Source organism: Pempheris klunzingeri, chromosome 23 (assembly GCF_042242105.1).
Source record: "Pempheris klunzingeri isolate RE-2024b chromosome 23, fPemKlu1.hap1, whole genome shotgun sequence".
In the NCBI taxonomy this organism is placed as follows: domain Eukaryota; kingdom Metazoa; phylum Chordata; class Actinopteri; order Acropomatiformes; family Pempheridae; genus Pempheris; species Pempheris klunzingeri.
In genome coordinates this window covers 13,714,745-13,741,109 of record NC_092034.1, presented here as the reverse complement: position 1 = coordinate 13,741,109, position 26,365 = coordinate 13,714,745, and the positions used below count along the sequence as shown (strand labels likewise).

General features: G+C 43.3%; 1 protein-coding gene across 1 annotated transcript in view; it reads right to left on the bottom strand.

Annotated features, from left to right (window-relative positions):
- fgf11a (fibroblast growth factor 11a) overlaps positions 1 to 26,065 on the bottom strand; it is a 72,622-nt gene extending 46,557 nt beyond the window's left edge. Inside the window, exon 1 of the mRNA XM_070854547.1 lies at positions 25,873 to 26,065. Within this exon, the coding sequence (XP_070710648.1) occupies positions 25,873 to 26,065 (193 nt within the window). The remainder of the gene's footprint in view (positions 1 to 25,872) is intronic.
- Between the last annotated feature and the right edge of the window lie 300 nt (positions 26,066 to 26,365).

Here is a 26,365-nt window from a genome sequence, read left to right as displayed (position 1 = left end):
TGACCTCGGCGAGGCCCGCAGCGGCGGACACGCTCTCCCACCGTGCATTAGTTAATGACCAATTGCTGTCTCCCTGCACACACACAAACACACACAGGTGGGTTTCTCATCCTCATGAAGGGACGGCGTATATGCATGCGTGTGTGTGTGTGTGTGTGTGTGTGTGTGTGTGTGTGTGTTGGAGCAGATGGGTAATGGGCTGGAGGGAAGGGTGAATCGACAATGACTTGACGAATTTAAACAACCCAGAAGGACTCTTTGCTCAATTCTTCACTTGGATCACATCCAGAGTCGCTGATAGAAAGAGGACGAATCAATTTGCTTTCACATTATTATCAGACACTCTTCACAGCTCTACGTGTGGAGGTTTCCAACATCAGGATATCATTAGGAAATTAATTGACATATTTTGGTGTTAAGCACAGACTGGCAAACGTGACAGAGTTTTATAGTGTAATTGCAATATCATATCACACTTTGTCATCGTTTTATGATGGTTTTGCTCACTTATTATCAATGTTTTTCTTTCATGATTCACTATGTAGTATTATGACGTGTCTTTTTAAAGGATAGCGTTCTGTATTTGTCTCCATTTTGTGCCACAGAGCTCCATAGTTGTCGGCCAAAAACAATTAGAAGCCTTCATTACCATGAGCACACACACTGCAGCTCATTTCCACTCAGTCCCACACACACACACACACCGCCCTGCTTTGAGCAAACACACGCCATATGTGTATTAATCCGCAGCTGAAAATAGTCCCCGTCAAATGGCCGATTTCCTCCTGCTTGAGTGATGCTTGCTGAAAACTACAGTGAGCAGTTGTGTGTGTTTCGGCCTCTGCGTCTTTACAGGTGCTTTGCATGTTCACAGTGTGTGATGGGCTGATGAATGCCTGGTGAAAGCCGGCGCCACAGTGTAAATAGAGTGAAGGACAATGAGAGGAAGGGAGAGAGACTTTGAGAAACAATGTGTGTCAGACAGGAAAAGAGAGAGGACACCTTACCTTCTCCTCACCTAATTATTTCTCTCTTCCCACACTGTTCTCTCTCCTCTCATTCATCTCTAAACATATGGAGTGAACACCTCTCACCTCCTTTCTCCTCCTCTCTTCTTCTCCTTCTTCTTTTGGCACAGTGCTGAGCCAGCACTTCTGCCTCCTTCATCCTCTCTCTCTCTCTCTCTCTCTCTCTCTCTCTCTCTCTCTCTCTCTCTCCTCGCTTGTTCCCTCTCTCTCTCTGTCTCTCTCTCTCTCTCTCTCTCCCTCTCTCTCTGCAAGCCACAGCAGTGGAACATGGATCACAATGCTAATCAGGCTCCCGCGCCTCCCTACGCACACCTCCCTCTCTTTCTCTCTCTCTCTCATTTGCGTGCGCACACACACACACACACACACACACACACACACACACACACACAGGAGATAGAAAACCCCATCTAACGAGTGTCAGGAGTCGTCGAAAGAAACAAACTTTGCCTCGCCTTTTATCTGCCTGACGTTCCCTCCTCCCTCAATCCCATCTTCTCTCTCTCTCTCTTTTATTCGTTTTATGTCAACGTCAGCTCCCAGATGGGGCAATCAACAGCCATGGAACTATAATACTGTTTTTTTTCTCCTTCATGGCAAATATACTGTCATGCAGGCTGTGATACTTTCATACGAAAGTTGGACAGCAAAGGTGTCGTTTAAGCGATGTAGTTTGATAAATCAGTCTGATATTGTCTGGGGTGAAACTCTGCATTCAATAATGGTCCAATACTGAATAGCACAGGGTATACACAAGGTTATGTTAAATATGAAATATGAATATAAGAAGAAAAGGTCAACGAGAAAAATATTTTCTCCCATATTTGCTTCAATTCCTGTAAATTCCAGCTCTTTTGTCATTTGCACATCCTTAGTGATTTCTCCTTATTGAGATATATGCTCATGTAGTGCGATTTAGACTGTGTACATTATCTCCCAACATAGCAAGCTAGCTAGCTACATTCATGAAGAATAGTAACAGAAAATGGAGACAAGCTGAAAATGGCTACCGACTGGTTAGGGCTAAAAAAAAAAAAAAAAAAAGAAATTGGCTGACACAGGCTAGTCCTCGGAGGAATTACAGGTCAACACTAGCACAAATATGCAGTAGAAAAACTGATGTAGACAATACCAATCACCATTCCAAACTCTGCTACAGAAGTAAATCTTTTTGCTTACCAAGTACCTATCAGCCCTCTGTACTTCATGTGTCATGTCTCTGCATCCATGTGTCTGCTTTAAGATGTCATTCTGCTATTTCTGACTTCAGCCCCTGCAGATACACCACAGTTTTTGGCCCCTTTGCAGCTTTGACATATTTTGTAGAAAATCCACTTATCAAAGTGCTGATGGCTACACCAGTGTTATTATATTTTACTATGGCTGACAAAGACATCTAATCTGGGCAATCAGTTTAACATGAACCACACTCGGAGCAGTGTTTGTGATTAAATTACTTTAGAGTTAACAGTACTCTCCCTGATTTTGTTACACTGTCATTAAGTCCCAAGTGTCCTTCCAGCTCCAGCATTTTCAGATTCAGACATAATCTTCCATACCTGACTTAAGCTTCTGTAGTTTATTATCTTTGATGTACGTTGTGAAAAAACATCCATAAATCTTTCATTTCATTCTCGGCTTTATCTCAGTAAATTTACAGTAGGGTGGACAACTTTATCAAGACTCAAAAAGGTATGCAAACAAACCTCCCTATAGGCCGATCTAGTATATCTTACTGTTATTCACAGCTTACATGATGCTCATCTCAACTGCCTGCTGGTAAACTTCACTTTGACACCATGCAGGTTAAAACAGTAATTGTAAATCCCATTTCAAAGACTGTTCGAAACACTAAAGCTAAAACATGATTGGCTCTGAAGCACTTCAATGTAAACTGGCCATGCAGCAAATGCTTTTAATTTCATGACATTAAAAGAGTCGCCTGGGGTCTGAGAGTCTTTGTCCTCAGAGAGAGTAACGTAGGATTCAGTGTTTTGACGAACAAGGACATAAGACATACCATTGCGTGTGCGTGTGTGTGTATGTGTGTGTGTCCTGCAGCCGTTATGTTGCATCTTGTCACCAGATTCGGTATGACACTACTAATTAGGCTCACAGCGACAGACAGGCCGCACAGCCAGAGATGTTTCACTCACACACACACACACTGCCTGACTCAGGGGGTCCCACGTCGTCAAGACAGGAAACACCCTGGGTACCATGGCAACCTAAGGAGCACCGTGGGATCGGCATGCTGTGCATCACCACGAGCAACAACTACCACGAGTCTGCTGCGATGTGGCTGCGTTTTCTCCCAAATCTCTCACCATCATTCTCTCTCTCTCTCTCTTTTATCTCCAGTCTGTGTCTCTCTCACTATGTAATCATATCCTTTACACCATAGGCTCCCAATCTAATCTCATGCATCGGTACTCTTTAATTAAACTGATTTACAGAGACTCTCTCTTCCAGTCTGTCCTCAATTCATTCATTCATACCCCCATACCAAAACACACACACACACACTCATGCAGTACATCCTCATTCCACTATGTTCTTGTTGGCAGCTCTGCAATCAACCCAAATGCCACGCAGTTCACAAAATGTTACTCCTAATTATTTCCTGATCTTATTGGAGCAGCTGCTCCCCATCCAGTACAATCGCTCTTTGATTGGCGACACAGAACGGCCACGGCTCAATGATAAACAGCCAACCAGAATGTCCTGAAATGACACCTCGGGGTGGGCGGAGAAGTCGAAATTGTCATCGGCCGTTGTTCATTTGTCAGCCGAAATTGAAGCGAGCGAGATGGGGTTATCCTCACAGAGCAGCGGGTTTCATTTTTTAAACCTACAGCGGCTAATCACGGCAAACAAGAGCCAACACACACACACACACACACACACACACACACTGTGGGGTTTGTACAGTAACTCCTGTGCCTGCAAGTCTAATTTGCAGCACAGAGATAATAGAAAAAGTGAAGCTACAGAACGCTGCCTTTCCTGCTCTTCCTCTCTTTATAATTTCCTCTTTGTTCACCTGCTTATCTACCTCCTTCTCTTTCTCTCACCATTCTCGCCCTGGTTCTGAGGGATTCAATTTCCCTCCAGCTAGTAAACTGCACTGTAATTATACAAGCTGCTTTATTGAACTGGACGGGGATAATTCCCTTTACGCGTACAGAGACGGGCCTCCAGTTAAAACCCATCCGGGCAACCCCATCATTTCCAGCCGGCCCGGTGATCTCCCCCTACATCTCTCCATCTGTTCATCTGACATCTTCTCCCAGTCGTCCCTTTAGTGCCTCTCTTCCTCCTTTTCTGTTGGCGGGTCAGCTCATCTGGCTCGGTGCAGGAGCTTCTATTTACTGCCGCCGTGTATCCATTACGCTGCAGCAGAGCAGGGCTGCCTGGGAAGGTACAAAACCCCGCTCAGCACAGAGAGCTCGAATTGGGTTTAGGGAAAGCTGTTATGATCATAGCTGAGAACATTTACTGATAGACTTGAGTGTCTGTGTGGGTGATTCAGTGAGATGTTCAGGTGCAAAACGAGACTTAGCCACAAATTCATTTCTGTCTTGCTACACTGTACATACTCATTCTGCCAATAACTATGGGTCTCCTGTTGGAACTCCCCACGCACGCACAAGTAAAACAATAAAATGAAAAACGCGCATGCACACACTTCATTGCTTCTAAGTCTGACAATCATCTAGACTCACCATCATCACTGCTCTCCATACTGTAATGTCTGAGCCCACTCAGTGAGGCAGTTAGACACGGACCAAAGCACACATCTGACAGGAATCAGAGGTTTAGGGGAACAATTCCAAATTATTTTGTGACTTTTTACGGTACAGATTGTTCACTAAATCTTAGTACATGAAAATAATTTTAGCATATAGCAATTACTGCTGTCAATAGGAAAAGGAACAGCAATATAGTAAATGATGTACAGTACTAACCACTGAGGCTAATCAGTGGTTAGCTTGTTGTTCTGAAACAATGACAATACATTTCAAAGGACGCTATGTTTGAAAAAGTAGAATGATATTACATTCAAGGACTCGACATTTACATATCATAGGATGTTCATTTGAATAGAGAAAGCAGGCTGGCAAGCTCCTTCAAGTCCTATGTAGTTAGTCATCCCTAAAAGTGTTTCGTTAGCCCAGTTTAACCTACAGGTCATCCCATAATCGCAGACATATTATTTTCGGACCAGTATGTTAAATGTGTAACTAGGCATGATTAATTATGCTTTGGTCAGAACAAATAAAATACTCATGGTTTTGCTGTGGTCAGAGCTGAAACAGCAATGGGGCTAAAAATCTAACATCTGACGACTGCTGAATAACTTATCAACTTAAAACTCCATCAACAAAAATAATAAAAACTGGTCCGGAGTCCATTAGACCCCTGTCTACAGGGAAGGTGGGGGTTAAGGTCACATACAAAGAGCATCTCTGGGAGTTCTTCCTCAAGGACACTCAAGGACACTTGGGAAGAACAGATGCTTCCTAACAGGGTGGCTTAACTGGACTTACTCAAGATCATCTTCCAAAATCCTCAAGAGCCAGAGAGTCTTTAGTGGCTGACTCAATTGCAATTTGAGTAGGAGTATGCAAAGGATCTGGCAACCACCTCACAAATCCACACCAACATGTAAAGCCGTGATGACTATCGTCAGGCCGATCATTAATGTCATGCAACAGGGAGGCAAAACAGGACTAATTGCTTCCTTCTAAGGTCCTGGGAGATTTACTATGTACATAAATGATGGCTTCTGGAGGGGTAGAGAGGAAAGGGGTGAGGAGAGGGGGGAGGGATGGAGAGGCAGGTTTTCAATAAGGTGATCAGCTTTCCCATGTTGCTTAGTCCTTTCTCACATTCTCTCTGTTTGGTTCAGTGGAGGAAGGTGAGGCGAGCAGTAGGCAGAGGTGGTGGAGGGAATCCTTAGCCATTTTGTCTATCTAATTGCTGCGGGTGTGGGAGTAGGTTTTTTTTTGTAATTACAGTTAAGTCAAAGCCCCTTTAGGCTGCCGGAGGATTGAGAGCATAGAGGCTGAGGGATGTGGAAATGGAAAGGCTATTTAACCCTTATATTTAAAAAGGAATAAAAGCTTTGCTGTTGTATCAAAAATTACCTACAGCAGCAAATATCTGGTGCGGCATGGAGGTAGAGTGATGGACAGAAAAATGGCTTATAATAACAAGACGGTGAAATATTTATGATACTGATGCTTGAATAAAACTAATAGTAAAATAACCCCTTCTTTCCACTTTAGAATACTAAGCTTACTTAGCTTGAGCAGAAACAGATAGATTAACCTCATGACAGCTGTCCTGTCCTGACCTACTATTAACTTTCAGCAACACATTTTGAAACCAAAATGGAGAGGTCTTTAAAGGTCCCTTTGTGCACTAATAGGAATTCAAATTGTGAAGGGGACACTTTTGTTTTTTTCCCACGAACACCTAGCATCTCAGTGACTAGTCTTATCTGTAATATATGCCTAAAAATGTATATTCATGAGTTTGCTGGCTGGACTTCGCCCAAGTTAGAGCAGATTTGAATCTTACAGGCTCCAGCTGCAAAAGACAAATCAACCCCAAACTCAGGCTTCAAAAGATCCCTTCAGAAAACCTTTGGCCTTCATTTCTTTTCATTTCGTTTACTGTGGCGAGCTACTGTGCCTTCAGCTACTAGGCTACTGAATGCTTAGCAAGCTCATATTTAGGTTGCTTACCAATTGGGCTACAGCTCAGTATATTGGGTATGAAAACACTGACGAACAGTAGAATTATTACCCAAACTGCATATTTTAGACATTCATCGCCATTTCCAAGCCATCATCCTAATCCACACTTGACCTGCCATACTGTGATGTGCTTGTTTTCAGTTTTGAATAAAGTAGATACGTTCCAAGATCTCAGCAATAGTCTTTGTGAATACAGTGATATTACAGCTGATAAAACCAATGGCTACAGCTATGGAAATAAAACCCACGTTGCATCAAACTGCAGTTTCCATCTAAACATGTCCATATCCTTTCATCTGAATTGAATTAAACAATGATCTGTCACCACATATTGAATTGAATGCTGTAATTATAGACTATGTGGTCTCACTGCGTCTTTAGTTAGTCAGTAATACTGTAAGTCAGACATCACCAGCACACACATGGGCCGGCACACAGACGAAGCCATTTCTCAAACCACTGGTCTCATATTTCTACAATCATTATTTCACGCTATAAAGACTACTCTGTCATATAAATGCATGAAGGACTTTCAGGCAAGGTAACCAAGATGCATTATCAGTGTATGTTTATTCATCTGACTCTGACTGGCACTGGACTCTGGCAGTGTTCTGTAGCTGATGAAAAGTACTTGTGCTTCTGGACCGATTACAATACCACAGCAAATAGCCTGTTTGGATGTATAAATTCAGACAAACATTGTGTGAGTCCACAAAGCCATTGTCAGTGGACAACCTCCAGGCTGTACATCATGTTGACATTACAGATTACAGTACAGGCGCTGTAGCTTCAGGCTTCCAGAGAGTAGTTGCTTGAGTGTCCAAGGCTATAAGTAAAACCTGTGAGTGTTCTTAAATTGAGTGCCAATCCCTTTTAAATGGCACCCACCGAACAAAACATGATGCCAGTGTTCAATCCATTTACACGGCAGGTTTTAGCCTCATATCTCTGCTTCTGAACAGCTTTCCAGGCACCTTAGTCCACCAGAGCTCAAGGTCATCTTCATTTTAAGGCGCTATCATTCGAGGCAGCTACTGTGTGAGAATCAGAGCATAAAGCAGCACGGGTTCCACTTCGTCTGCGCACGTGCCACAAGTCCACTAACATAGTTGAGATCAATCGCTGTCCACAGTGACAAACTCTCTTGTTTCTTCTTTACTGCTCAGGCAGTGTTTCCCCGGGTGGCTCTCTGCACGCAACCAATCTCAGCCCCAGTGCTTCACTTACTGAACTTCACACGTGCTCAAATGTAAACTGTGATCTGAACACACACACACTTGAACTTCCTATGTCACATCCTTCTCTGGCATAAGCACTCCCCAGCTCCCTGACTGACATTAATCTAACATTTATACTTCCGCTGAAAGCCTCACGTAACACAACACGGCCCTCGGGGTGTGTGTGTGTGTGTGTGTGTGTGTGTGTGTGTGTGTGTGTGTGTATATGAGTGTGAGTGAGTGTGGGAGCTGGTAAATATTTGAAGCTGCTGTGTCTATGGCTTGAGTGTTCACTTTACCTTGACATGTGGTAGGCAGAAGGGTACTCTATATGTATAAGTTACGCCCAGCTTATACTGCTGTGTAATAGCTATACTGCAAGGTGTGTTTTATGTGACATAGCTTATTAAGATCCTGCTTGCGGGCACCGGTGAACAGTCTTTTTTTGTAAGAACAGCAATCTGTAAGACATGACCATTTTTTCCCCCACGTCCATATACAGTCTATAAGGCTATATATCATGTTAATTCTAGCTGGGGGACAACTAAGTGGAAATTAAAAGGGTAAAGTTATTTTTTTTACTTGCCAGCGTGAATAATTCAGCTCTAAAATTATTCAGAAATGAACCTATGGATTTTTTCCACACACATTTTCCCAATCTTACCTGTCACTGTTGGCTGAAACTTCATTATTAGGGATGTCTCGATCAAGTGGTTGTAGCCTACATACCAAGATGAAAAAATATGCTAGAGAGAAGAAGTGTCACTCTATTTGGAACCATAAAAACAGTCAAACCATGGCTGCACATAGGTGTTAAAGAGTAGGGCTTCTTCCCTCACTAACAATCTTCAGCTGAGAACAGCTATGTTGAACAGCTGTAGAGAGAATGCAATCCTGACAGCCAAGTTTTATTTTAGTCTGCCATTGACATACTCACAGAATAATATATAATTGCACATCATGTTACAGCAGCACAAACACAAGCCAAGGCATAAGAACACAGTTAATTAACTACAGTTACACGCAAAATTATTCAACCGCCATTGCAAATTAGGTGTACTGGCATCCTGCTGTGTGCAATGGACAACAACATTGGTCATTTATATGGTTTTGGGCATATTGGAGCAGACTTGTCTTGTGCTCTTGGGTCAGTAATGGTTAACGTCATGGAAGCCTTCAGTGTTTAGTAGGCACCTTACTGTAGAAACTGTGACCTCAGTATCTGCTGCCACCAAGTTTTGCTGCAGGTCTTCTGCAGTCACTTGAGGGTTTTTGGCCACCTGCCTCCTCAGAAGTCTGGTGGCAGCCGCTGATAGCTTCCTCTTTCTGCCCCGTCCTTTAGCTTTGCACTCGTGGACTATGCTTCCAACAGTATCTCTAGGAACATTCAGTGCCTTTGCTATCTCTTTGTATCATTTTCATGTTTGATCAAGGCAATGATCTCCTCTCTTTACTTTTTGGACAGTTCTCTTGACTTACCCATATTTCTAATATGCAGCCAAACATCACTGAGAACAAACCCCCAAGCAGCTCGGGTATTTGATGTGTACACCTGATACAACTAATGAGGCCCTTGATTAGTTGCATCAGCTGTGCTTGAGACGACCCCTGACTTGCAAATGAGTGCTCTTATGAGGGATTCTACACTTGAATGATTTTGAAACTCTAGGTACAGAAACTAGGAATTCTCCATCACATGTGACCACTTGTTATCATGTGACCAAAGTTTTATTCTTTGGTCATGTGACAACACCTGATCAAGCTGAAGGTTATGCAGTCAAAAGTAAGTGAAGCTTGAATTTGGATCATATTTTACTACAGATGGAGTATGTCTTACAAAGGTCAAGAATACATCTCCATGCCTGAATATTTTTTTGATTATTTTATATGATTTTGCATACATTGGGACATGCAATGGCAGAAAAATTGTGTTTCCATTCCATGACAATGGAAAGTTGACTAATTCCTCTTAACACACAGGCCTGTACACTGGTAAATATTTAGGTTGAATGTTGCATTTTGTGTCTTCAGCTTGTTAAATCTTTTATTAAAACATGACTCTAATTAACACATAATGCGTAGTTGTATATGCAAGGATGTCCGTGTGTGAGAGTGAGCGTGTGAGTGATGTGTGTGTGTGTGTATGAGTGTGTGTGTGCACTGACTAATGCAGAGATACTGTCATTGAGGGTACAAGGGCATCGCTAAAAGCCCTCTTTATGCAAATGGAGCGGAGATGACAGTGTGTATGTGTCACAGGCAGGACATATCTCATAATGATAACTTATCTCAGCCAGCAGATACGCCTGATATGGAATATGAGAGACACACACACACACACACACACACACAGGCTGTGCCTCTCCTCCCCGCCTCACACACACGAACATGCACACAATTACACATGATCTCCTTTTCCCTCGTTGTCTCTCTGTCTCTCTGTCTGTCTCTCACTGTTACATGGAGTGCTCATTAACAAATTTATTAATGGCCGCTTAATTATGTCTGCTTATCTTCTACTAAAGTACCGGCACTGCCCCCAGACTCCAATCTCAGCTTAGCTACACACACACACACACACACACACACACACTCTCTCCAACTCTCACACACACTATGTTTATATTTACATAAAACCTTTCTCACATACTCTCTATATATAACTTATATATATATATATGTGTGTGTGTGCGTCTCCTACCCAGTGCTGAAAGCTTCATTACACACACACACACACACACACACACGCACATATATACACACACACACACACACACACACACACACACACACATACACACACACACACACACACACACACACACACACACACACACACACACACACACACACAGTGAGTTACTAGCATTTCTCAGGCTAAATTATCAGATGAAGGCTCCTATGAGAGTCATGAATTGACTTCAGCTTCTTTCATTCTTTTCTTTGACTCCCCCTCTCCCCCCTCTCTTGATATAATTGAGCACTGCTGGTAGCGTCATCTTTCCCAGGCCTGTCTCTCCTCTCCTTCCCTCCATCGCTTTTCACCTTTTTCTGGTATTATTTTATTTCAATTATCTTTCTCTTTTCTATTTCCTCCCTCCTTCATTCTCTCTCTATCAGTCCATCTGTCTCTCCGCCGCTCCTGACCCTCTTACCCCCCCCCCCCCCCCCTTGCCTCCACCCACCTACCTCCTTTCCTCTTTATCCTTCTATCGCTCTATCATGCCATCTCTTCCTCGCCATCTTAGAGCTGCTTTTAGTTCTTGCTTCCTCTTCCCTATCTGTCCATCTCTCTCTGGCTGTCCAAGATATATCCGTGTGCCTCCCCTCCTTCCTTACCTCTCTTTCCTCTCCATTCACCTGACTCATCAGCTCCTGCAGAGATCTATCAGTCCTTATAGCATTTTTCAAATCATATTGCATGATGAGTCAAAAACTCCTTTTTCCGGCACACTTCTTCCATGAATATCTGTCCTGTAATTCAATTACTTTGCTGCAAATCTACTTATTTCAACTATTTTTCCGGACCAATCAGCCACTTCCTAACCAACTATTTTGTTAGTGATGCATTAAGTTGTAAGACATAAAGTTAATACACATTTATAGACTTTTTAAAATGTTTCTCTACACTTGAAATTAAAGAAAAATCCTAAAGTTGATATTTATTGAAAAAAGTGTATGATCCAATACGAAACCTGAGTGTATATATTTAACTGTAATCTTAATTCACACAATTATTCACATGTGCACTTCCTTTAATCGTCTGAATAATCACAGCAGCCTTTCAAAAGTGGTACTTACCCATGATGCCATGCTGCAACCTGACACAGCTGGTATTTTCTGTAAACTGCCCCCTTGTGTCTGTGTGTGTGTGTGTGTGTGTGTGTGTACGGTAGACAAAGAGCAGGCACAAAAAGACATCTAAACATTGGGACCAAACAATGTCAGGACAGTTTTGATAAGAATACACACTCTGTTGCTTGCCTGTGCTTTTATATCTCTAAACCTCCAAATAGAGATGTCCTGATATCCCAGCTGTTTAAAGTTAAAACCCTCCAAAACTCTCTGGTTCAACGAGAGCTGACAAAAAGTCAATAGACTCCACAGGCTCCCACTTTGTAAAAGAGACACCTGCAACATCCAGACATGGCAAGCAGCAACCAAAATAGACTTTCATCTGGCTGCTGAAATACTCCAAACCGTCCACTTCATGCTCAGTGAAGGGATCCTCCATACACCTGAGCGTAAATGTGTTCTACTAGATATAACCCTCTCAATAGAGCAGTGGAACATGATTAAAAACACCGCCTGTCATGATATCATATCATTTACAGATAGTCGTCTCTCTCTCTCCTCCCCGGACCTACTGACTTGTGGCCTCCCACTTGTATCTGTCTTTATCTCCCCCTCCTCCCCGCCCTCCTTTCTCTTGGTTACCTCTAGCTAGAGGTCAGACTTCAGTCTTGCCTTGTCTGCTCTAATCACAACATCTTCCAATTCACTTTTAGTTCCAGAGAGAGAGAAGGGGGGGGTGTGTGCATCACTTCACCACACACGTCTTTTAAAAAGCTCTATGTGAATTGTTCATACACACACATTTCTTTTATTAAAATCAATTGTTTCTTTTTTCACACTTATTTGGGGAAATGGCCAACATTTGCGTAAAGGGGCCTCCGTGGGTGTGTTTTGTTTCCTGTAAATCTGAATGTTTCAAAGGGCTGAATTGAAATGGCACATGGTGGTGAACTTTCCTCACGAAAAGGACTGCTGCTTTGTTGATAGTGTGAAAAAAAATATATGAATGCACGAATGCAGTCACTTGAATCAAAACTGCATCTTATGACAGCTTGTTGAGTTGTTGGTGCAGACAGTAGTAAGACTTGTCCCACCTGCCCCACAAGCTGTGTCAGTCTCATCCACCCTCATCGCTATTCTTCTGCCTATTTTTTTCATGGCTGTAGCACGGTAGCTAGCTTAGTACATTGGAAGCTAGCTGTGACTGGCCAAGTGTAACTCGATTGCTAATGTTGACAGGCTATTGCACTCACTTATTTACAGACACTACTTAGTAATGTCTGTTCATGGCCTATGGGATTTTATATGACATTTTACATGTTTAGTGGTTAATCCAACATGCATACAATACACGCCACTGCAGATTTTTGATAAACTGACAGTGAATAGCATTGCTTATGTCTTGTTTTGTGCCTCCAAAAGTGTTTGTTTTTTCTTAAAACAGCTGCTTATTGTTCAAAGTCATTGTTAGGTCCCATCTGCATTTCGCTGACAGAAACTATGCATTTAAAAATCTTAAAAGGGGATGAAACAGAAAGCATGATTCTCTATTCACTGCAAAATTTCCAGTAAGTCCTCAGAATTAAGCAACAAAGTAGATTGTTTGTCCATGATCTGATCGGCAAGGTGACATCATTTGTCTGTGCTGTCAAAAACTGTGACAAAATCCATCTTTTTCATGATGTTAGGTTCATGGTTTAGGTTAAAATGACCACTGTGTTAAGGTTAGGGGATCCTCCGTGTCATGGTCACAAAAATAAACCTGTGGTTAAGATTATAGAGCGGTCATGTTCATGCTGTTGGCTGATGGTTTGAAACATGAAACAAACAGCTGTTTAAAATGTTAAAGCCTAATGCTTTATGACACTAATAGAGTACATTTTACTTAAACTCAAAATTGATGGCAAAACTAAGAACAAGACCATAAGAGATGCAGAGGCAAATAGTGAAGGAAACTGGCTTAAACTGGCTTACAGGCCTCTCTCCCTCTCTCTGTCAGTGCCGGGGCGCTAAAATGGCGTCCTGACACAAAGTCCGAGGTCTGGGGAGCCTTGTCTCTTGCCTCTGTCGTGCTGGATGTAAACAAGAAGAGGACTGTAGTTTGGGCACCTCTGTTGAACTGGGCCAAGCAGCTCACAGGAGGATCATAGGCGTGAACGTACAAGAGAATCCCACAAATCAAACACTTTACAGTAGCATATATGGATCTGTGACGGGTCTGTCTAATTGGGATTCAGCTGTCTGAATCCTGCTTGTTCTCTGTCACATCCAATTTCAGCCACTGAGTAGCTCTACGTCTCTGTCATCATTATATGCCCACCTCCATCTTCTAGCAAGGATCTGTTTCCCAGCTCCATTTTAACAGTGAAAAATATGCAATATATATATTTTCAACTAATCCCGTGATGCCTCTATATTAGATGACGTTTTATGGGTTTGGGTTTCACTCAAATGTGCTGCATTATACAGTATGTACATTTAAAGGCTGGTGTAAGCAGTGTCTTAAGGTTAGAATCAAATCCTGTTGAGATGATGAGCCTTGATTTAAGAGCGTGACATGAATTTGTGATGAAAAGTTGAATAAGTTATATCGTCTGGATTCATTATAGGGATTTAATGCCTCTGCCCTCCATCTCAGCGTGTCCTTAAATGGATTACATGAAACTGAACATTGAACATGAATACATATATTAATATATCCATTTACTGTATGCATGGAGCATGAATTAAAGGAGAGAGCGATGGATGTTCTGTAGATATGAGTCATCATGGTAGACAGCATCATGGGTTTGGATCTTTCTTGTGACCTTTGTGAATGTCAGCACCCCGACCATCGCTCCATCCCGTCACTTACCACTTCAAAACGTCTAATAAAGCTGGAATGGTTTAAAAATAATGATGATAAATATCTGTGAATGGCTGTCCTTCATGGCCCAACGGCCTTAAGGGGCGTACAATGTTTCAACTAGCAAAGATTTCGAGCAGCGCTCTCCTTCCTCCGTCTCTATTCTGCTCCTTAGCTGCCTGCCGCTGCTGTGATTCACATAACCAGCGTGACACCCTGAGCTTCATAATTTGACATAAATGGATGAAAATTATTTTAACTGACTGTCAGCCAACCTGCAAGACCTTTATCTTGAGGATAAGTAGGGTTTTGTGAGACATCCTACTCTTTCACAACATCTGTCAACTGCTGTGCAGCAATAGACAAGTAAATACGTCCAGTATAACTACCATTAACTGCCGCTTTGTTTGGCTGCACTGTAAACAGATGGCAGACTTGAGGACTGTATTTCTGAACTGAGCTGCTAGCCTGGACTGGCAATCTCATAGTAAAGAAATATAATGCACAATCACATCATATTGTCCTCACTAACGCAGGCCCGAGTAATTTTACACGATTCATGTGAATGACCTGGTTAACAGTAAAAACGGTGATTGCCACTTCTGAAGTTTACAGGCATGTTAATGAATAGCTAAGAGTGCTTCCTATCTCTGTCTGCCTCTATCTTTCTCTCCCTCCCTTTCTGCAGAGTCTAATTGCATGACGGATAATTTAATAGCAGAGGTAAAGCCCAAGTTTTAGAGGAAGTCTCCCCGCTGCCTACATCTCCTCTCATCTGCATGCAAAATCTCTTGTGAGAGTACAGCACACATTTCTAGAGTGCATGTAACTTTACAACTGTGTGTGTTTTATGTGTGTATATCTGTGTGTGCAGGGGGGTGACGGGGGTTGCGCTCTGGCTCGTCTCCAGCTTTACAGATTGATGGCACATTAAAGTGAAGGACGCGTCACGCACCTGTGCTTGTGCACCACAAGGGACCAACGCACAGGTAGACAGGGTGCTGCAATCAGCAAGGTGCCCCACAAACATAGACACACTTGGGAATTCAGAGTGTGTCTGACACACACACACTGTATAATGTCTATCTGACTTATGCATTGTATATTCTTCAAAGGGAACAAACAGATGCCAAATCCTTACACACAGAACACATGCATGTGTTGTAGGTCCCGAGTCAACATCTACATGTGCGCTTTTGAAAGCACACACCATGCCCAGAGGGGGCTGATACAGTATAGATCACAGCTCTGTGTGGACCGTGTCCCCTTTTATCATCACTGTGTGTGTGTGTGTGTGTGTGTGCGTGTGTGTGTGTGTGTGTATACAGTATGTGCGAACAAGTGAGCAACTGCAAATGTAAGCTGCATGCCTGTCTGTGTGATTTGCCACATTTCCCTTTAAAACAATACAGCAGTATTCGCATTTGTATACACGGATTTTGCGCGTATACATTATGTGAATGTCTGAAATGTTTTATCTGTTCGTGTGTCTATACAGCAACACAATGAATTATCCGTATATGGCGCAAACACTCGCCTCGGCTGTCTGTCTATAGACACACACAAGTTCTATTATTCAGTTTTATTCATGTACTGACTTGGTAACAGCGCACTTTAAGCACATTAAATGAAGCATGCATGTTTAAGTGCTCCGCATGTACATAAGAGGGAGGAAAGGCAAAGTGGAAGAGTGAAAGAATGGTAGCAGTGATGACAAACAGTGTGTGTTTGCCTCTAAAAACACCAAAAAGGCTGCATGAGATGGATATTCCTCCACATCAGCACCATACAGATGGTCCTGTGCTCTCACAAAGAATAGCTGCCCATCTTTCTGTCTAATATACCAAATATTTTAATGCCATCAGTAAATTACAGTGAGCATCATTTTATACTTCCTGTTGTGAAATTTTAGGAATTCCTTATACTCATCTAAAAGGCACTTTAATTTAAAAGGGCAGTTCACCCAAATTAGAAAATAAAATCATTTGGCCAGGGTTTGAGATGTTTGTCCCTGAGATTTCTACCTGCACGGCAATACGGTGGAGCCAACTGAAATGTCATCTGTGATGCGCAGATTAACGAATGATATGTCTGATATGAACCTTCAGTGGGAAAAGTTACCCCCTTCTTTTTAATGTGGAATCTTTGTGGACAACAAGTCCCTATGTGGGGGCAACTTTTCCGTGTGGGGTGATGGAGGTTTAGGAGATGAGTTTAGACTCACGGTACAAAAAAAAGCACTCTCAGAGATCCTGTAATCCGTTCCTTGATGTACATTTATTGAAAGTTACGTCAACAAATAAACTCTCTGAGGTTGACTTTTCCGTCAAAATTAAATTCTCATTAATTAAACAAAAGAACAACTCAAAATTAAGACCTGTGGTCATAAATCTGTTTGTCGTCTTCCTTCCAACACAAAAGAAATCCCCCAGCTGTCTCCTGTCAGCTGATTATAATGCAGGAGGGGGCGGAGGAAGGAGATGACCAGCGCAATGCAACGTTTCTCTAAATCTAAAGTTTCAAATGATCAATCAGAAAATATATCATTAACAATGCATGATCCAAATACAACTCAGAAATATAAATACAAATTCATTTCTGTGTTGGCTCCAACACCCTATGAAAACCTATGAGGCAAGTGAGTAGGAAAACCTTCTTTTTCCAATTTGGATGAAACAACCGTTTAAAGTATTGGCTGCTATTTGGATTCTGACAGTTGAAGATGTTTAATTGAGAGCAACAACACAATTAGCTCAAAGAATGCAGCTGGCTAGCCTATCATGCTCCATTCCTTTGTAAATAAATTACATAATGTGCATTTCAGTGATCCAGTAAATAAGTCTGGCAGGTCCAGACTGATTAAAACTAACAAACCAAATTTTACAACTGCCAAAAGCTAATGATGTTCAATTATTTTACATACCGAAGGCTAAAGAATCAGCATACTACTAGAGACACATTCAAATCACTTCTCTACTTTATCGTCTCTCTCAGATCTAAACAGTGAAGTAATGTTCATCTTAGGGCTACCTTTTCAGAAACAGAGAGAGGAGAATGTAGAGACCAAGGTCGTGGTGGGTGCTGATGTGTTGGTCCACAGCACCTGTCAGTGTCAGTAAATCCTACGCCACCCTTGGGTGCCACAGTCTCTGTGATCAAAGTAAATTAACACGTAATCAGATACAGACGCAAGCAGAATAGCATGCACGCACAGACTTTTCCCCGTAAGGTCGGTTTATTCTCGCACATCATTCGACAGCAGGTTTTAAGTGTTTGAGGTGGTGTGTGTGTGTGTGTGTGTGTGTGTGTGTGTGTGTGTGTGTGTCTAAAAGTGAGAGGTACACGAGAGAGGGGGGGTGGGTGTATGAAAATGACATGATTTAATGAGTTTTCTTTTAGATGGTGTCACTTCGGTCACGGTCACTGTGGTTGAGTTGAGAGATCACACTCTCCACACATGACTAGAACGTATGTGTGTGTGTGTGTGTGTGTGTGGTTGTATCTAATTAGTGCCATTGTAGATCTCTCTGTGTGCCTTTGCGTGCCTATATGTCTTGTTCTGGATCTAGCCAGAAGGTTTTCATGCTGTGTGTGTGTGTGTGTGTGTGTGTGTGTGTGTGTGTGTGTGTGTGTGTGTGTGTGTGTGTCCTGTATCCCTAAACTGGCATCTCCATGTGACACACGTCCTGCTCAGCTCTGCACACAAACCATGCGGTAAATTGATTGCATATAAAATGCTAATGCTGGCTTTACTGTCCTCAGCATGTTAATATTGCGATTTAACAATAGGCATTGATTAAAGGGGCAGTGTGCAGTTTCTGTGGGTTTTTTTTTTGACATTGAGAAAAGCAAGGTTGGGTTGTTGGTGGGGGGGCGCAAGATGCTGACTCGACGCTCGCCGGTCATTTGTTACCTGGGATCTCAAGACGAATCCCAGCGGAGTCTGATGCAAAATAAGCTGTTGAGTGCTGGTGCAGATAAATGCGAGCATATTTGCGTGCATGCAGACATGCTTCACTGTAGGTCAGCGTGGTACAATCTCAGCTGGAGGTCATTTGAAGAGCAAAGTTTCCAGATTTGAAGCCCCTTCGGCCTCATTGCCCTGCTCTCGTTACACTTTGGTTGTTGTCAGCGCCGTGCTGTGCCGTGCTGTGCCAAGAATGTGCCATATTGAGTCCAAGCAGCTCACTTCATTCCTACCAGGGCACTGCAGCCTTCATAAACCCAACGACAACATGTCCTCAGCAACACTGACACACACACTTCAGTCTCTTATTTTTCAGAACACACAAGCAAACTTTTAGCCCGCACTGAAATGCAACAAACACACACACACACGCACACACTGAGACACATGCACCAGAAATATTCTATTTGTGTGATAATGATGATTGATGGCCATCCAAAAAAACGCTCTGCAGCGAAACAAATGGTGGTCGGTTCCATAAATCAATTGGGTGGGAGGGGCAGCGCTGAAAGCCCACATTGATCATCACACAGGCCAAATGTTAGCATCTCCAAATCATTTATTCCAGGCACCATTTCATACCCAACATCTGCCGCACTGGCAGAGACAGAGGACGGAACCTGTTACAAAACAACGGAGGCAATGCACTGTGTACAGCACGTGGTAATATTTCTTTTTGGTGATGAATGGGGGGTGGTCAGTTGTCTGTAGTTAATGAGTAAAAGATCAAAGAGCCCACACAATCCAAAGATTAAGGGAGATCATGATGTGACAAAGATGATTTCCACTGGGATATTAGCTAATATTGGCTCCATTTTGGACCAAAAACCTTCCCAGAGGAGTTTTGTTATCAAATCTACACCTGCCTGGACGCTGCAGAACACCTGACACTAATGGGGCAGCACACGGTCGGAGTGGGGGCAGAGCGGAGGTGTAACATGATCAAACGTGAGACATCTTTGTGTGTAGTCTGGTGACGCTCCACTGTGAGAATATTGTGAAAATGCTCTCTTGAGCATCCTAATGGAAACAAGGATGTAATGAAGCAATTTTAAATGCCCACTGGCTTGTAGCAGGTTAATTTACTGTGTTTTACTGTACAGCTGTTCGTTTCTGCATCCTCACTGCACCGTTTCAGAGGAGAAAGCATCTTTTAACTCTTTGAACTCTGCGCTGATTCCACTTTGTTTTCACTCCTTTCATCTCCAAGCTTATAGAACAGTTATTCCTTAGCCAGCGATATGTGGTCATGGCATGTGCAGACACTACGTTTTTATCCATCTAGTACGTTGTGTTAACTCACACTACAAGTGTTGATTGGTCTTTTCCCACAGCCACAGACATACGGGTTCTATACTCACACTGCGCTGATCAAGTAACCGTTCTTAACATGGGTTCTAATCTATAAATGGAAAGCAATAAGAACAAAATATGGCAGGAAGGTGCAGATAATGTAGTGTTTCTGTCCTATAGAGGAGTTCAGATTCATTCCTATCCCTTGTGGCAGCAGCCATGTGGGAACACGGACCTAACGGACCTCCTCAAACAAGCAAGATGGCAGACTAAAATTTCTGACATGCTGAAAATCCATCCAACCATCTGATAACCATTGATCACTCAGGGAATTAATAGGGTGTCAGCACACTCCTCCAACATCAGATGACAATCAATCTGGCATGAAATTTGGCATTATTCTAAAATTAGTCAGGGGCGACCAATAAAGTGTTAAAATCAGGCTACTAATCAGGCAATGCTGTGTTTCAACTGCAGCACAGCAAACTATTAAGTAAAGCATAATAACCAATTTCATTATAATGTGCTATTTGTTAGATGAATATAAATGTATATGAATAACATCTTTCTAAGCAAACCTCCATCCCTCCATAGCAACATGAAACTGCATCACGTAGACACTCCAAGAGGGAAAGAGAACAACGGTGAACAAACAAACTCCAAAACCGAGCGATTAGAGTTCCATACATTAGACGTGCATCACACTCGCCCCTGATCCGTTAACAATAGAAGCAGGCTTACGTAACGTGGCAGCACAATACCTACAGCATCTCAGCTATTGTAGCACCCAGTGACTAAGTGACTGGCCCAAAGACAAGATGATTAGACAGTGGGGAAATACAGCGAGCGAGGAGAGACAGGCAGACACTGAGGGAGAGAGAGAGACAGTTAAAAAAGAAGCCAGATGTCCTTGAGAAGATAAGTGAGTGGCGTGGAGGGGGGACGGCGGCGATCGAGGCTGTGGGGGACGGGGAGGGAGGGAGGGAGGCGAGATAGACAGAGGTTGGTAGAATGGATTGAGAGAAAGGAGGAGAGAGGGAGAAAGCTGATAAAGAGAGTCAAACACAAAAAGAGAGAGAGAGAAATATAGTCCTCCCTGGTGTAGCCCGTCCAGGGTGTCCGGCCTACGAGGCAGTAAATCGGCCCAGTCAATGTGTGCTCTGCAAACGCTGCCGCACATTATTGATAAATCAGTGTGTGTTAATGAGAGGAGCTGGTGTGGCCTGATGAATCACGGCACAACAATGAGCCTCACACACACACACACACACACACACACACAGACAGCCAAGTCCGGCCGAGGTGCGCGTGCTGTCATTTGTCGTTTATCTTGGACAAAAACACGCACATATTTTCTCCCTGTTCCGCACACACACACTCACACAAACTAATTTGCAGTAGCTGGATGAACACTTGGCCCCGTGCTGCAGTCACAACTCCAAGTGTTATTCTATCCTGTTAACAGAACAGAGGAGGGCTTCCACAGCAGCTCCAGCAGGCAGTCAGAGGACAACACAAGCTATTTTAGTTTCGCTTTGATATCCAATAGGCGGCTTAACATCCTCATTAGATCATATCAGCCCTGCACATGCACACGCACACACACACACAAAGCCTGGGCGAAATTATCTCTCTCCCACACTCCCTACCTAAATTATCATGAAATCTCATCATTTGCTTGTGTGTGTGTGTGTGTGTGTGTGTGTGTGTGTGTGTGTTTGTGCGTGCTGATTTATAAGTGTGTGTGACTTTTGTTTTTATGCATGTCTGTGTGTGTGTAATTATAGACATAAATACTTGTATAGATCTGCACTTGACAGTGTGTGTCTCAAGCTAAAGCTAGCTTGCTTGTGTGTGTGTGTGTGTGTGTGTGTGTGTTTGTACAGGGCAAGCTGACCTTGTTATAAGCTGAGTGGGCTGTAGTGCTGGGGCATCATTAGTATGGGTTAGGTGAGGGTTAGAGGGTGTGTGTGTGTGTGTGTGTGTGTGTAGAGGTGAGGGGGTGACAGAGTGGGGAGAGATGCAGGATGACTGTGAGAGAGGAGGTAAAAGGGGAAGGTATGTGGGTCAGGCCAGGACACACGAACACACACACCCCCTACCCCCCACATCCATCACTTGGAAGAAGGTACTGTGTGGGCAGCGAATGTTTGAGGACACACACACACACACACACACACACATGAACGCACTGTCCACACATTTGTTCTTAAGTACAACTCCTCCTCTCCTACAACAGCCTCAAATGGCCTTCAACAGAACAAAGGGAACCTGAACTCTCCTGCACAAAGCAGTGACGCACAAGCGGTGTTAGATGTGTGATAGCGTCTAAACACACACACACACACTCTCACACACACACACACACAGAGAAACACTACTTTTAGTTTAAGTGTCACAACATACTTCAAATAAGGTGACCACATTTTTAAAACTGGGGCTCATGTGTGCTGACGGCAGTTCAGTTTCAAGGTTTGAACTCTTGTTGAGGTTAAAAAGGACTAAAATATTGGGGAGAGACGGACTTGTGACACACACCGGGGTTTCACAGTCATGAGGGAACAAAAACCGAAACTTCTGACTTCACCTTACAGTGGTATTGTTTCCTTAAAAATGTTATCAAGTTTTAAACACATTTCTGAAATCTAAGCAAATGAAAATGTGAATCTGCAGGGTTTTTTTCCATTAACTGCCTCCAAGCAAATCTATTCAAGATGACAAAGGTGATAATATTACAGAATTAACTGAGCCTCTGTAACTCTGGTATATCTGGGATTTTCATTGTTGCTTCTCACCTAAGATATGGAACGTTTTCTGGCAAGGGGGTAGACATTTAACAGCGCCCCCCCGACTGGACTCCAACCTAGTGCTGAAACAACCTTATCGTCTTTACTATCGGCTTCACTCTGTGGGTTTTCTGGAGGTGTGTGACAGAGAGGTGCAGCGTGACATCGAGCTTTTTCTACACAGGGAGAAGCAAAAGCAGGTACGGCAAAGTCAAGCTGCATCAGCGTTACATCTTCTCTTTCTCAATGGGCCAGCTTTTCTGCCACACAGCCTACTTCTTCTGCTCCTGATTGTGATTCTCAGAGTAAAACCAAATGCTTAAAAGTAACTACTCAATATGTAGAGGCTAGTTAAACCGATGATTGATATTGTGAGTGAACAAAACACAATGGAAAAACAACAAAACCACAAGAGGGGTTATATTGCCACTAATATTTGTCTGATGTTACACCACTGACCCAGATTCACTGCTGATTCTGGTGAAACTTTCCACAATACTCGGTGTAACCTGCAACCTGAGGGTGATCATATTACTTAGGCACTGGGAGTGTTTCTCTACCTGCTTGTGAGCTGCAGCAAACACTTAACGACTAGGGTCCAACTGCACATGTCATCCTAAATGTCATTTTGATGTTTCAACTAGATGCAAACATAATAATGATCGTTAATGGCTCCATCTATATTACTGACATGCTGTCCCTGTGACGTATCGTGGTACAACTGAGGTGTGCATCTTGTATTATAAGTTCTGAGCCTGCGCAAGTGCTGATGCTGTAATATGTCACACTGTTATCAGCTGTCATGTAGTGAAAACTGGGTGGAATTTTTAATCAGACACCGCAGGTAGTTCCTTGACTCTTATCGTCCCTGTTTTTGTGATTGTTTGTATGAAAAAAGAAAATTAAGAATCTGTGCTCGGCAAAAGTCAACAGAAGCCAAGAGAAGGTAACCGGCCAATGTGCCAGTGGAATCCATCAAAATACAAGACAATGAATGAGACTATAAGCCACAGAAAGCAGAATAAGCCAATAGCAGCCAAATGATGCCAGTAGAAACAATAGAAGCCAGTTGGAGGCAAAGTGAACACAAGCGGAAAGCAGGCTGCTCTGATGTCCTGCCAGGAGGAGGAAGAGGAAGAGGAGGAGGTGGAGGCTACGGCTCAGGAATATTCTGGTCGTTTATTCCTAGCCAGGGGTCAACTGTGGCCTCGGGCTGAGGCTCAGAGAAGGATGGAGAAACACACACTCACACACACGCCAGCCAGCACATACATACACATGGCCAGGGGTTAGCAGTGTCCTCAGTGTGCTGAACACACATGTAGAGACTCCTTGAGAGAATGATGAAGACGCACACGGCCATACGCGGTGCTTAACACAGACCCCGGTAAATCACAACCTGAAATGGTGACGCTGGTAATGTGTCTCTAACCACAGCCTCCATACCTCGTCCCAGCCATTACCATAATAAATCCATAAGAGCGTCAGAAGCACTGGAGCCATTAGGATGGAAATGGTTCCGAACAATGGGCATGGCACACGCATGGCCTTTTCCCACAGAGCTGTCACCGCCACGACCTGTCCAACTTATTTTACAACCGTAATTACAATATAGAGAGCAGCTGCCGCTATGGCAGATGCTGCTCCCAACGTTAGAGGTTTCCCACGTAATTATCATGATGAACTTGGCACGCCGAGGTAATAAATATCACAGAACACACACACGCAAACACACATACTTGGTGTGGAAAAGGACACACGCATACTGTATGCGGGCGTGCAGGGAGGTGGATGTGGGGAAAGGGATGCGCACACATGCAGGCTGGTGAGGTGAGGACAAGCTCATTCAGGGAAGATACACACATACTGGTGTATAGAGTCACCCAAGATCCATGTGAAATATAGTCCAGTGTTTAGATTAAGAATTAGGGAGTAGACAGGGAAATAGACTGATACAGTTTTTAATCAAAGAAGCCAATATGACTTGAAAAAACAACAGAAGAGTCTTCTGGAAAGGTAAGAAAAATAGTAAAACTTCTTAAAAAGCAAAAAAGACATTACACCTTTAAAAACAAATAGTGCATTTTAAAAAATCAAGAGCAATATGCCTTTAAAAAGCTTTAAAATTAGGCCCCTCCAAAAAAATCCAATCAATTATTCATGATTCAATCATTTACTGAATCAGGCTTTTGATAAAAGATACATGATGAAGCTATATATATATATATATAATATATATAATATAATATAAACATGAATGTTACCAATATGAAAATGAACCATGGCACTGAAGTGGTCTGGCCACTCGGACAAACGGCCAGCTCCACTGCTGTGTGTGTGTGTCTGTTTCTACTGCTCAGTCCTGCCTCTCTAAATTTAGAAATCAATTTCCAAATAGAAGGGTCACCAAGACACGCTAAGATAAAATATCAACACTACACAAGAACTGTTGTCCAACTTCAATCCATCTTAGGCTCGTTGTGTCAGAAACCATCACCCTATGCGGCCCAGACTCACTCGACGCAAAAATCAAACGTCACTGTCTCATTTAGCTTCGGTGAATAATTTTGCAATTACATATATCATGCAAACACACGAGACAAATTAGGCCGCACTGTGTTTCACTTGCCTTGAGGGAAGCACAGGCAGAGTAATGGCCCCCAGAATTGCAAATGAGGCGCCTCTTGACATTTTTATATCACGGTAAATCACTGTATATATGAGCCAAGTTTGCTGTGTGCTTGCAGATTACCAGTGTGTGTGTGGATGTGTTGGCATGCACCTCAACAAAGTCATCGCAACAGTCACAACAAGGCCTAGGTCACACCTCTGGTCAGTGGTACAAATCTAGTGTGTATTAAGCTGGACTTTACTCTGTCCATTTCCTGTACTACCATAAATACAGGACATGTTGTGTACAGCTACCAGGAAGATGGGCTGGGATGTTTCCCAGATACAGATTAAGTCCTGAGCTAGAAATTACAGGCTGGGGATGTTCTCTATTGAGGCTTTACAGTTGAGGATTAATCTGTAGTCTGGCAAGTCAACCATTAAAATCCAGTTATCCAGTACAGGCAGAAAACCTTAGCAGAGAAGAAGAGAAGATGAAGAGGGTGTAGGAAGGAAGGAAGAAAGTGGAAGAGGTGATTTTAATAGGAAGGCCCATGGGAACTCACCCGGTCTTTTCTCCATTTTTCTCCCTCGACTGCCACATAGTCGAACCTTCGATATTAATATTAGGATTTGCTTCTGGCAGAGCGACTTGTTGCTCTTTGGGCAAGGCTTGCGCTTGCTGGCGATCTGCCGGTTTGCCTGGGGGTCCTTGACCTCCCTGCGCTGGCGAATGAGGGAGCTGGCAAGAGCGGCCATCTTCCCAGCGCTGACCCTGCCGCTGCCTCACCAGCCTCTGGCGGCTCGGTGGCGCCCAGGTGTCGGGGGGTACCGTGGGCCACCCCCCTGCCCGCTCACCCAGGGCGACGGAGCACCGCTGAGGGTGGGGTGCAGAGCGGAGGAGGGGGCTTCTGTGGATGGACCGAAGCAGCAGGGAGGAAGGCAGAAAAAGAGGGAGAGGAAGGGAAGAAGAGGAGGAGATGGAGGAAGGAAGGGTGGATGTCTCAAAGGCCCACCCAAAACTGGCAATAGGTGCTCGCTGAGGTTTGGATTGATGAG